This window comes from Palaemon carinicauda, unplaced genomic scaffold (genome assembly GCF_036898095.1).
Source record: "Palaemon carinicauda isolate YSFRI2023 unplaced genomic scaffold, ASM3689809v2 scaffold148, whole genome shotgun sequence".
In the NCBI taxonomy this organism is placed as follows: domain Eukaryota; kingdom Metazoa; phylum Arthropoda; class Malacostraca; order Decapoda; family Palaemonidae; genus Palaemon; species Palaemon carinicauda.
Window position 1 is genome coordinate 179,161 of NW_027169014.1, and position 14,122 is coordinate 193,282.

The 14,122-nt window shown below is 38.6% G+C and overlaps 1 protein-coding gene across 14 annotated transcripts in view; it reads right to left on the reverse strand.

The window, feature by feature from the left end:
* Positions 1-14,122, reverse strand: part of hyd (E3 ubiquitin-protein ligase hyd) — a 57,632-nt gene extending 43,510 nt beyond the window's left edge. For all 14 annotated transcript variants that reach the window (XM_068368077.1, XM_068368075.1, XM_068368069.1 and 11 more), the window contains exons 1-5: positions 13,938-14,122; positions 4,516-4,716; positions 3,874-4,114; positions 3,100-3,317; positions 2,423-2,601 (exon numbers count right to left, since the gene is read on the reverse strand). In XM_068368077.1, the coding sequence (XP_068224178.1) occupies positions 2,423-2,601; positions 3,100-3,317; positions 3,874-4,114; positions 4,516-4,716; positions 13,938-13,999 (901 nt within the window). In that variant the 5' untranslated portion in view covers positions 14,000-14,122. The remainder of the gene's footprint in view (positions 1-2,422; positions 2,602-3,099; positions 3,318-3,873; positions 4,115-4,515; positions 4,717-13,937) is intronic.

Sequence of the window (14,122 nt, forward strand, 5' to 3'; positions counted from 1 at the left end):
TTCCTTTGTCGTAAGACACATTTTTCCTGAAAAATGCCCCCTATAATCACCCTGCGTCCTAACACCAAGAAAAAGTTGTATAGGGGAGTTTCACAACTCTCAAGACACTCAACTAATTACATACAAGCACTCGCACTCACCAGACATAAAATATAAAACCTGCAATTATCATTCATACGTCAAATTCATTTACTTTCATGCTGCACTTCGTTTAATGATGCACATAGCATTTGTTTGTTTTGGTAATCAGCAGATGACTCATCAATTCCCTTCTACAAGCAAACATGCAGACCACACTATGACATATTAGTTATGCAGTATTTATCTGTTTTCTCATATTTTGCGATAAAGCAATATTTTGATTATGACTTTGTTGCCTGAGTTCCGAAATATTACAAACAGACAATTGATGAAAACGACCATGGATAAAAAACAGCTCACTCTTTGTTGAATGCAGTGTTACCAACTTAGCAGAAAAGTAACTAGATCAAGAGTCACTCATACAGTAGCAAAAGTATTCCACCAAGAGGAATTACTATACATTTTTTTTTCATCAATAATTAACCCTTTTACCACCAAAGGACGTACTGGTACGTTTCACAAAACTCATCCCTTTACCCCCATGGACGTACCGGTACGTCCTTGCAAAAAACTGCTATTTACATTTTTTTTTTTTTTTTGCATATGTGATAATTTTTTGAGAAACTTCAGGCATTTTCCAAGAGAATGAGACCAACCTGACCTCTCTATGACAAAAATTAAGGCTGTTAGAGCAATTTAAAAAAAATATACTGCAAAATGTGCTTGAAAAAAAAATAACCCCTGGGGATTAAGGGTTGGAAAGTTCCAAATAGCCTGGGGGTAAAAGGGTTAATATTGGGTGACCATTTATAGGTTATATGAGGAATTTGGGAAATATTCTTAAAATTTTACTTCTCTACCAAAATTTGATCAAGAATATTTGGCAACACTGCTTTCATGTAAACAACACTTGAAACACCAAACAAACAGGTAGTTGCAGAAGCAACTATGGTTGGTTTAATGGTTTCTTATATGAATGTCACAAAATTGAGATGACAGGCGTGCAACTAATTATTAATTTGAAACATTTCATGTCTCAGATATTGCTATAGCCTCTGTATCATGGTCTTTCACTGTCTTGGGGTAGAGTTCTCTTGTTTGAGGGCACACTCAGGCACAATGCTTTATCTCATTTCTCTTCCTCTTGTTTTTAAGTTTTTATAGTTTATATATGAAAAATTTATTTCAATATTGTTACTGTTCTTAAAATATTTCATTTAAATTGGTAACTACTTCTCTTATAGTTTCCTTATTTCCTTTCCTCACTGGGCTGTTTTCCCTGTTGGAGCCCTTGGGCTTATAGCATCTTGCTTTTCCAAGTAGGGTTGTAGCTTAGCAAGTAATAATAATATTTAAAAATATGAAAATTCGCTATGCCTGAGTTGCTGATTACAAATTGCTGCCAAGGTACCTTGTAACATCCTCATTTTTCCCAAAATATCTATGCTAATTTAAAAGCGTAAATGACACGGGAAATACGGTAACTTAGAACACAAACTACACAGTATTGTACAGTACTGTATATCAAATTCCTTCCTGTTCTGATTGAGGGAAATACAAAGTTCCTGCCAACAATACATAGTGAATTAATGTTGTAGAGAAAAGCATGAATTAATGCAGTGTAATTCTAATGTCTGGTATTCATTTCTGACAAAACTGCATGATAAACAATAAACTTTGATGGATGTAAAGAATAAAATATGAGAGAGAGAGAGAGAGAGAGAGAGAGAGAGAGAGAGAGAGAGAGAGAGAGAGAGAGATAATATATTAATAAATAATAAATACACAATTAACTAAAGGTTGGGAAGAGAAAGAGGGAAAGAGCCTGCTAGAAAATAATCTGAGAGAGAGAGAGAGAGAGAGAGAGAGAGAGAGAGAGAGAGAGAGAGAGAGAGAGAGAGAGAGAGAGAGAGAGAGATACATTAGGCCAAAAAGCGAGTGTCAATAGCGAGATTCCCTAAGCTGCCAAATCGGGAAGTTTCTGATGTTGAAGAGAGAATCAACTCATTGTGACTGAGGCAGTTTCCTTATATTTTTCCATCTTTTTAATTATGACTAGCATGCCAACTTGTTCTGGTGAAAATTACCAAGTATACCCGAGTCAGTAAGAGGGACACCATACCTGAAAGCACCCCAAAATGTCCACAAGTGAAGAGGAGAGGAGAAAATGAAAACTAGAAGTCTTCATGGTTTTCACCAAGTCAACAGTCTAGCCATAATAGAATTCTTTTTTAAATTTCAATGTACTTCATCCATCAGCTTCTGACCAAAACATATATAGAGCATCTTGTCAAAGTGATGAAATTTAAAACTAGCCTCATTCACACGAGCATAAACAAACCTGTGTGGGGTTGCGTGACTCTAACCGACAGCAGCGCGTTCGAGAGCCACTTACGGGGTCCCGAGTAATGACGGTCCCGCCACCTCAGTTCTCTGTCTGCGCGGTGCTCAGAACCTCCGGACCCTGCTGATCCTTCCCTGTCCCTCTCGCCGGCTCGTCCACGGCAACCCCCGGACCGACTGTTAGATAAAAAAAAAAGGGAAAAAAAATTAGCATATCGAACATTAAAATTTAAATAAGGCTCAAAATGGATATATTCTATTCAAAGGTCTACATATTACAGGAAGGAATAATTGTTCTAAAACTTCCATGGGGAACTACGATTCTCAAAGGGTATTTATTTCAACTATATAAAAATTACATGTATAATGAACTATGTACTGAAATAAAAGCAGATATGAGAGCAGTAGAAAACATGAGAGTAGCAAGGTAAGTTTGTTCGTTTGAGATTGCCCAGAGCTTTCGCCCCTGACGGGGGCTCTAAATACAAAATTCATAGCCCAGAAATATGAGGGTAAGAACCAGGCGGTCGGCCAAAATGATCTCTGCCCAGAAGATTATGGAATGGGGCATAGTTAAGAAATATACTAGAATGAGATGGGAATGAACGCAATTCCTTATATGTCTAACCATCCATAAAGGACAGCCTTACGTAAAAATTATGTTCAAGTACATACCTCCTAACAGAAGAGTAACCGAACATATCATCCGAAAACATGGCATCAGCATCTATGATGACCGACGGATGATCTGCTGCAACGGATATCCCAGCATCCAACAGCGAAATCAAGTCTTCTGGCACATAGGAATCGCCGCTCTCTTCCGGCTCCTCCACATCTTCGTCATCTCGAGAGAGAAGATTGTTCACGGCCAGGTTCACATCAAGGTTGGTACGCTGGGGGAAAAACACTCAAAGTTAGTAACATGACAAATTCGTAGGTCATTTGTATTTTTCCTAACTATACAAACCTTAGCTATTTAATATGGGTCCCTCAAGAGAGACCCATATTAAAGAGCGTGGTTTGTATTTCAGTTACGGAACAACTGTATATTTTCTTGATAGCAATACAGTATTCTTTCTCCAAACTTTAATATATACAGACCCTTTTAAAAATTCATGACAATCACAGAAACTCCTGACTTTAATTTCTAGTTACCTTTTTAAATCATGCCAATTCCAGCAATGACTTTAATTTATAGTTATTTATTAAATCATCCTTAACCAGTACTGGCTTTAATTTCTATCGTTATTTTTTAAATCAAGTCAATCACAACAACTCCTAACTTTAATTCTTTGTTATTTTCTAAATCACGCCAAAAAGCAACTCCTGACTTTAATTTCTATAGTTTTTCAACTATTTGAATAGGAAATTACCAACACTTTCTCATTTTATTCTACGTAACCTGACAATTATGAAAGCACATATAGCGTCTGCCCGTGAAGGCCTCACCTGGAGTTCCCGTATAATGAGGTTACGACTTCTACCCTGCAACACCACTTGCGCCTGAGATATAAGCTCTTCTGGGACGTACTGGGCCGGCAACATGGGACGAGACGATCCCATAATGACACCAGAGCCCCTCCCTCGTACTCCACCTGAGCCAGATGTGGTGCGTACAATCCGTCGGCCACCCGTGGACATGCGAGCAGTGAGCTTCGTGCTGTTCTGATTGCTACTCTTGTTGCAGCTCCTGCAAACACGTTGATCATTAAACGTCATTGGAAAGAGTTTTAACTATTTTTTCCTATAAGGAACTCATAAAAAAACATTCTTGAATGATATATGTATTCTACTGTATTTGAAAACACACTGTATTTCTTTAAATTTCCGTAACTACGACTAATATATTGAACGTAGAGACAAAATGGCAAGGAATATACGTCGTCTAATTATAAACTACTGTATACACATTCCATACAAGAAAGGTTAATATGAATTTAGGGAAAATAAAAGCAAGAAAAATATCCTATTCAACATATCAGCAATTTGAAATATCTAAATATTCTTAAAAAATTAATATGAACCATTTTAATAATTAAATACATTACAGTTGTGGTCTGGAACACGACTGTCAATACAACATAAACTTACCCCTGCTTATTGTCTGCCTTGTTAAGGTCCAAGGCATCTGTGTTAATCGAAAAGACCAAGCGTGCCACTCGGCCATCTTCTGTCAACACGGCAATATGCGACGGACCAATGGCCACCTGTCTGATGTTTTCTCGCAGTCCCGCAACCGCACTCACACCAACGCCCCCCGACCAGTTCAACCGAAGACCAAGTTCTTTCAGCCTGAAAAAAAAGTACCGTCAGTGTTATACATAAAAATAATTAAAAGATTTGTTCACCACACTCTTAATTGGGCTCTAGAAGGCACTAGAAGAGTTGAAAGTCCAAGGCCTACATGGCTGAGGACTCTGAGACGTGAAGTAGATGATGGATGGAGAAGTATCGACTTAAAAGCTCAAGATAGGGATGACTGGCGAAATCTAACCAATCCCCTTTGCGTCAATAGGCGTAGGAAGAGACGATGACATGAATAAAATGTATTTCTATCCTGCTAGTCGCTACCTAGCTGTTCTTTTTCTTAATACTTGTGCCACTTTTAATAAATGAATAAAAACTATTCACTTTGATTCAATTTCTCCCTTTGTCTTTTAATTTATCAAGATGTGGGAAATTCCAAGTTACCTGGTACAATTAAATCTTTCTATATACTGTACAATGGTGTATTAGAGGAAACTATAAAGAGGATTCAGTATGCTCCATACGCTGTGATTTATAACATCTGCATTTTGCCTGAAACACAAAGTAATTTTTTCTTGGGACCCTGTTTTTTAATTATAGCGAAGAACAGTTGAACAAAGTTTAAAAAACCAATTGGAAACACAAAAAACTAGAGTGCGGATCTCCGCCACAGCAGCTTATTTCTCGACCTTGACCTTCACATGTATTAATTGGCGTGGGTTTTCATGCACTCAAATATGAACCAAGTTTGAAGTCTCTGTGACAACGATGTCTAAACTTATGGCTGATTATGTGAATTGGACATTCTGCTTGACCGTGACCTTGAACTACTAAAATTTCATAATTTCCAGCTTTTCACGTAAAATTAATCCCTGCAAAATTTTATTACTCTACATTTAAAATTGTGGCCAGGAAGCTGTTCACAGACACAAAAAAAAAACAGGGGCGAAAACATAACCTGCTTCCAACTTCATTGGCAGAGATAAAGACTAAATGTAAGGTATGACATGAAACCCAGTGGATGAAGGAAGATAATGGACACGAATCTATACAGTATCATTATCAGTATTGCATTGTGCAAAGCACATTGACAATAGTGTTCTTATAAGAGTAAATCTACAAAATTTACCAACCTTCTAAGAAGACCATGTAACTTTAAATATGTGTCTGTGCTATAGCTTCAGAGATTTGAGTAAATACTTTCTAGCTGTATAACAAAGAAAGGATCATCATTACTACTGATGCATTATTTTACACATGTACAGTATACAATACAGATATCTACTGTATTGGATAAATAGTAAAAGGTTAGTTAATTTCAAGTTCATTATTCCATAAATTAGTACAGAAAACTATGCTGACATTGTATAGGATTTAACAGATTATATTGTGAAGTGTCTGGTAATAATGAACTATTACTTAAAATGGTCAAATAAAAATTATTTACTGTATACCAGATACCAGTTCCGGATCAAGCATCAGCATTAAAAGAGGCATTGCAACACCTGTGGGGCAGCCTAGGCGTGAGATTTTCCGCTGTTTTGCTCAATTTGAAGAGTGGTAAACAGGATGCTGTCTATCCCCAGCTTCGAGTTAACATTGGTAGACCCCAAGAACCCCCAAACAAAAAGGCACCCAAACTTTCTAATAATACTGACCCAGGTTTTGAGAGAATTACAGTACCCAATTGACTTAAAAAAGGTATCACAACTAGTGACATCCCTGGCACTTCACGGCTGGAGGCTATCAAGCAGCATTTTCAATTGAAAGGCTTTCCACGAGGCACACTGGAAATGAATGTTTTCCACAACAGTATATCAAGCAAAATAAGCCACTGTCTGGGATCAGTGCCATAGAAGGGGTACTTCTCCTTTTGGAACCTCTATTCAACTGGTTGCACACTCCTTTTCCTTTCTGCGTAGAGAGAAGCTCTTCAGTCTCACCCTTGGGACAAGTCTTCAGACAGAGAAGCATTGGCAATTTACATGAAGAGCTTTGAAAAGTTCTGCCCCGCGAAGAGAGCTAAAACTCCCCTTGCGTGGAACGTGACCAGAGTTCTGAGGTCCCTCAAAAGGGCTTGTTACGAACCTCTAGGGCAAGTGTCCGACAAGGGCTTTACTCTCAAGAAGGCCTTCTAATTGAGCCTTGCCTCTACAGAGAAAGTGGGATAGTTTAAAGTCTTACCGTATCTATTTGGTTATTCTGGGTAGTGAAGAAAGGTTTCGCTCTCCTTACACCAGAATCTGACAAAAAAAATCCTGATCCGGTTGTAAACAACATGAGGTTCGAAGCTTTCTCCATCTCACTTAGAGAAGCAACTGGCAATCAATGCCATTTACTTTTTTACCCTGTGAGGGCATTTAGACCACACCTGAAGGGGACTCAACCCCTCAGACCATGACTACAGAACCTTTCCATTAGCTCTAGAAGGGAAAAAAAAATATCCAAAAACACCATCACCTGGCTTTGGGAAACAATTAACAGAGCAAAAACCCAGGCAGCTACCAGCACATGCTCACAAGATCAGAGTTGTAGGTGCCATGCTAGCCCTAAAGAACTTGTCAGTGGGCCAAATCTTGAAGGCTGAAGTCTGGAAACCCCAGACATCTGTCGCAGGCAACTATTTGCAAGAGTGCATCTGCAAGTTTAAAGGCCGCTCATGAATGGCTGGGGCAAGGGACAGTGACATTGCCCTATCGAGTAGGGCAATGCCCTAGAGACTGATCATATATACTGTACATATGATCAGTGGCCAAGTCCCCTCTCCATACAAGCTAGTACCAAGGAGAGCCAAGCAACCGCTGCTGATGACTCAGCAGATAGACCTATAGGCTCCCACAAACCCTGCCCCAAAGCTCACAAGGATGGTGAGGTTGCAGTGGCCAAAGAAACTAACAAGTCTGAGCGGGACTTGAACCTGCTTAGTTACTCGATATGGTTTCTTTAGGACCTGTAGTAAAAGTTCAGTGTGTTGTGTTTGCATACCCAGCTCCCTCACATGGCAGAAAGCGTTTCGTCTAGGATAGCGGATGTCTGTCCATTTTTCCTTCTCCTTTCCTGGGAATACATAGTCGAACTGTAGTCGGATCAGACCTCAATGCAGGTAAGCTAACCATACTGAGTTACAAGTCTATCTTAGATTAAGATAGTGTAGATATATAAAATGTGAGACCGTTACATTAACTGACGTTAACATATATTCATACCTAAAGCAATGTATTAGGATTCCCATTTATTATATGTGTCGCTTGTAAATAAATACACCCATGTACTCGAATGTGTATGTGCATCATATTACAATGTTTTTATGCATAGTTATTCATTACATTATTAAGTTTGGCAATGCCCCGAAGACATGGCAACAATGTACTTCCCAGCCTTGGGGCATCACACAGTATTATCGTTCGTCACCCAAGGCAGACGTATTTCCTGCCTGTTGTATTTAACTCTTGTATTGCACCTTCTCAATAGAACTTATGTTAACTTTGTGTTTCCTTCCCAACCTCGCAGGAACACCCCCACCAGATAGAAGTGCTTTTTCATCATTCACCTGACAAGGGAGAGGATAAATTGTAAGGTTAGCATATTTTATTTTAGACACTGTACAATACGGAGGTTACACACTCACGTCAGGAAGGCCAACATACTTTAAGTGTTCTTGGGATGTCAGACACCTAATGACAAGGATCTGGACAAGGGAGTCCTATTGTAGTATGAACTTGATGTTGAAAGGCTCTCTATCTCTCTCCCTACAGGAGAATGACCCATAATAGTTTTCCTTGTTGTCTGCTACAGCATGTTTGGACAATCATGCCCAAACTGGTGATTCAATAGTTTAGTACATACCACTGGTGGAGTGAACTAAAGATGCGCTATCCAGAGTTTGCAAGTTAATCCTAGACTTTTCTTTCATCTAAGAACATATTTCCACTAGTGAGCAGTCCTGAACTTGAGCAGTAGAGAGTACTTTTACAGAAGAACTTATTCCAAAGATTAGAGCGTGCATGCACGAGTCAGAGGTTGCGTGAGAACTGGAACACTAGCTTGTAAACAAGCAGATCAATGCTTTCTAGAGTAAAGCTTTCTGGAAGTGCACGGAACGTGCGTAGGGGAGCGTGTTTGATAGCAATCAATGAAGGCCCCGGGATTGGTGAATTATTCCTTAATTGGTGAGCACGAGCAGTGTGAGTGCATCATCAGTGGCTACCATTTAGAGAACGAGGACAAAAACTCTTGTCAGCTGGATATAGTGGATTCCTAGGAGATAGAATGTAATTACAGTCCTATCATGCTTTCGAGATGTCGACAAACTACTCCAATAGTCCGAGATGTCGGCAAACTCGAGTGGATAGGCGAGATGATACTCCCACAGTGGTGCTCTCGTAGGTGTACCCATACCTATACCGTAGTAGCATGCACGCGATTAACGGCATCTGATTTTCTAAAACCAATCTGCACCATACTTTTCTCCTTATATAATATTTGTTTTCTTTTGTTTTTACAATAATTATAGCCTACATTATGTATAATTTTATGTCCTGAGATATATTTTGGAGGCAATCATTAAAACGTTTACTTCCTCTTTTTAAAACAACCGCTACTGAACTTTGTGACACAGAAAAAAGATACGCATTAACTAAAGTTGTGAAACCATTGCCAACCAATCAGCTACAAGAGATAGTCGTAACATAGAAGCGGGCAAGCTTCTTACTGCGAAGGTAGGCAATTTTGACGATAGTCAACATTCTTGAATTCTCGGTTCACTTGTTATAAATAGTTATAAGCGTAATAATTCTAGTCACATCCAGTGTGGATCACATGTGGTTTACTGTCACCTGCTCGAATTCACAAAATGTAGATAACATCCCAGCTATACAAAATCATACCCACAGGTTTGGATTATAGAACATTGGGATTACTATGCTTAACTGATGTTTATATTGTTACTTACATCTTAAATTTGATAGAGAATGAGACATTACTACCATTACATTGCTATAGTTGTAGGTTGGCCAGAGCACCAACCACCCGTTGAAATACTACTGCTAGAGTTATTGGGTCCTTTGACTGGCCAGACAGTACGACATTGGATCTTTCTCTCTAGTTACGGCTCTTTTTCTTTTTGCCTACACATACACCGAATAGTCTGGCCTATTCTTTACATTTTCTCTTCTGTCCTCATACACCTGACAACACTGAGATTACCTAACAATTCTCCTTTGCTCAAGGGGTTAACTAATGCGATATGATTGTTCAGTGGCTACTTTCCTCTTGGTAAGGGTAGAAGTGACTCTTTAGCTATGGTAAGCAGCTCTTCTAGGAGAAGGACACTTTAAAATCAACCATTGTTCCTTGGTTTTGGATAGTGCCATAGCCTCTGTACCATGGTCTTTCACTGTCTGGGGGTAGGGTTCTCTTGCTTGAGGGTACACTCGGGAACACTATTCTATCTTATTTCTCTTCCTCTTGTTTTGTTAAAGTTTTTATAGTTTATATGTGAAAGATTTGGGATGTTATTACTATTCTTTAAATATTTTAATTGTTAATAATTTCTCTTGTAATTACCATTTTTTCTTTTCCTCACTAGGCTATTTTCCCTGTTGGAGCCCTCAGGCTTATAGCATTCTGCTTTTCCAACTAGGGCTGTAGCTTAGCAAGTAATAATAATAATAATAATAAAGGCATGGCCAACTTCCACATTCAATCAATATTATTTTAACTTTCTTTAAAGGCTGCTTTTCTGGTGCTATACAGCAGGGGCACCCTACTCTCTACAGGACCTTCACAGTCATTTCATCACGTCCATTCGAAAGCATTTAACATTTCACACCTCATATTAGGGACCATGCCCTTGTAGGCCTGTTTTTCTCGAGTGTAATTTCAAAATCGTTAAACTACGACCCCAGTCCGAAATCAATCTCTTGTTCACTGACCGTGGGCATGGCACGACTACTCGTATACAACTTTACATTGAAAGATGGTGTAAAGTTTGTGGCATATTCTAGAAAGAAAGATTGCGGTTTTAAGGATTATACCGCCAATTAGTGTGTTAACTTTGTGAGCCCTGAGGAATTCGGATACAGTAACTTGGAATAAGGTACGAGTTGTTGATACAAATTGTTATTTGTATGGAATTTTTATTTAGTTGGTATTTTCGTAATACTAGGTAGGCAGTTGATTCTAATAGCCAGGCCTTCTCCATCATGAGGCTCAATACTACACAGTATTCTAGAAGTTTTATTCCAGCTGTTACCAAGTTGTGGAATGATCTTCCTAATAGGGTAGTTGAATCAGTACTGTAGAACTCCATAAGTTCAAAGTTGGAGCAAATGTTTTTATGCTGACCAGGCTGACATGAGTCTTTTTATAGTTTACATAGGACATATGTTTTTGACGTTGTTAACAGTTTATATAGGACATATCCGTTTTGACGTTGTTACTGTTTTAGAATGATTTATTAACAACTTCTCATCATTTATTTATTTCCTTTCCTCACTGGGCTATTTTTCCCTATTGGAGCTCTTGGGCTTATAGCATCTTGCTTTTCCAACAAGGGTTGTAGCTTGGCAAGTAATAATAATAATAATGGGTAAAAAACTGAAATAAGGATACTAGGGTTTGAGGGCAGGGTCTCTTGTTAAAGAATAATTCAGGTCACATGCACATTGGGTTGTATATATAACGCCGACCTGTATGTATGGCGATGGCTGACTAAGGATACGGCAGTGTCAGGGGGGTCAAAGAGGGGAGTCAGCCCCCCACTAGGCAAGTAGGCAAGAACACGGCTAGTAAGTTAGGTCAGGTGGGGAAGTTTAGGTTAGTTGGCGCTGGAGGAACCGGCCGCTGATATACAAAGGCTTCTGGACCTTTTTTTTTTACGATATGGGGATTTGGGAGGGAGAATGTTTTTATGTCACGTCCATATTTTCAGGACAATAATAGCCGAACTCGTAGTCTAAAGCTAACTGGGAGACAGAAAGCTCAAATGGTGGGTTATATGCTAATACCTATACTAGGGGTTGGGAATGAGAATAAGTTAATAGGGGTTTGGTCACAACGCCCAACTCATTAAAGGAATTTTCAGTCAGATGCATGTTTTTTAGGACACTGTCCACATATGACGTTAAGTGTATGTTACTTTTATGTGTTCACGGTGTTTAGAACGTCGGTAATCTCCACGTTAGATGCAGCATCAGATAATTCGTGCGGATGTGCGCGTTTAGTTCACACCACGAGCGGTCGTACGGCGAAAGTTGGAACAATCATTAACCGAACCAGTGAATTCATGGCTAATTCTTATTGTATGCAACGGCATACAAAATATCTTTTGTGATTTCCCGATTCATCTTACTGTCCAATACAGGCTATGCTTTTAATTCTGTAGATAGTTGTTAACCCTTTTACCCCCAGGCTATTTGGAACTTTCCAACCCTTAACCCCTCAGCGTTTTTTCTTTTAAGCACATTTTGCAGTATATTTTTTCAAATTGCTCTAACAGCCTTAATTTTCGTCATAGAGAGGTCAGGTTGGTCTCTTTCTCTTAGAAAATGCCTGAAGTTTCTCAAAAAATTATCAAAAATATGCAAAAAAAAAAAGAAAAATTTAAATGCCAGTTTTTTGCAAGGACGTACCGGTACGTCCATGGGGGTAAAGGGATGAGTTTTGTGAAACGTACCAGTACGTCCTTTGGGGGTAAAAGGGTTAATATTTAGATGCAACCAACATGAACGGAAATTTCTAGAATGGAGATAGCACCTAATACGACTAGTCTTAGTAGGGACCAACATAGGAAGATTCGGGACATTTAGGAGCCTTCGTATATTAGCGGCCAGTTCCTCGCGCATTGATTAAAAATGGACATCAACTAACCTCAACTTTCCCCCTGTAACCTAACCTACAAGCCGTGTCCTTACTTACCAAATGGGGGAGAGGGGGGGGGGGGGTTAATGGCCCCTGCGACCCCCCTTACACTGCCGTATTATAGGTTAGTCGTCATACATACACCCCATACATTTATTTTCTACCTTATAAAATATGATTAAATTCCCATTCCTAATCCAACATGTCTTCGAATCCAGTATAAAAACCTTCTAGAATCCTCCATCTGAAAGTTCTTATTCAAAATAACGGCCATAGGCCTAACACAAGTAAAGGTAAGAGACCAACGTAAGTAAGGTTTGGGACATCTTACTTATTTTGGTAAAATTAGATTAAAATTTCCATTTTCCTGTTCCTAAACCAACATGTGCCTTCGAATCCAGTATAAAAACCTTCTAGAATCCTCCATCTGAAAGTTCTTATTCAAAATAAGGGCCATAGGCCTATCACGAGTAAAGGTAAGAGACCAACGTAGGGAAGGTTTGGGACATCTTACTTATTTTGGTAAAATTAGATTAAATTTCCATTTTCCTGTTCCTAAACCAACATGTGCCTTCGAATCCAGTGTAAAAAAACTTCTAGAATCCTCCATCTGAAAATTCTCATCCAGAATAAGTATCATAGGCCTAACACGAGTCAAGGTAATAGGCCTAGTCTCAGTAAACACTTAAAATTTACATTTAAAAGGTGGTTTATTGAAGCTTTTTCGATGTAATACGACTGTATAGGTATAATCAATCTTAAAGGAGAATTGTATATCTGAAAATACTGATTTCTTCATTGATATAAACGTTTAATTGTAACTTGAAATATCCTCCCATCTTGCCTAGGTCTACGATGCATACCGGTAGGCCTGACAAAGTAAATTAAAGGTCTTATTGTAATAAAATATAGACTGTAATGAGATAAAAGGCCTATTAAATGTACGTAATAGGTTTTATCTAATAAGCGTATCTCTTAATAGATAAATTTAATGCTACCGTAGCATACCTCGGCCTACATTAAAACCCAAAATATACATATTTATTGATATATTATTGTAATATATAGACTAAAATTATATAAAAGGACTAGTAAATATATAAAATAGGATTTTATCTAATTAGCGCAATTATTAATTGATAAATTAAAAACTAAAGTAACTACCTCGGCCTACGCATAGGCCTACATTATTAAAACCGAAATTATGCATATTAATTAATACACGAGGAGGAAGATGATGTATTAGATATACATTATAATATCCTTAGAGTATTTCGCACCCAACTAATCCCACGAATTCTATAAAATAGGAAAAGAAATCGGAATAAAAATGGCCATAACGAAAAAGCGAGAAGCATTTCTTGGACCTTTTGTTTTGGTCTCTCTTTTTTCGGTCTCATATTTACCTCTCATTCAGCTGGTCTTCGGTCCCCGGCAGGGGATGGATGACGCAGTGCAGCGAATTCATCCTCGATTCAACAAATAACCGAAAATGGGGTTATAACGACACTAAGGAAACATGTTTTGATCAGAAACGGTGGATTGACAAAGCACCAGAATCGGCCATGTTGTTCTGAACTTCCTCGCCAGA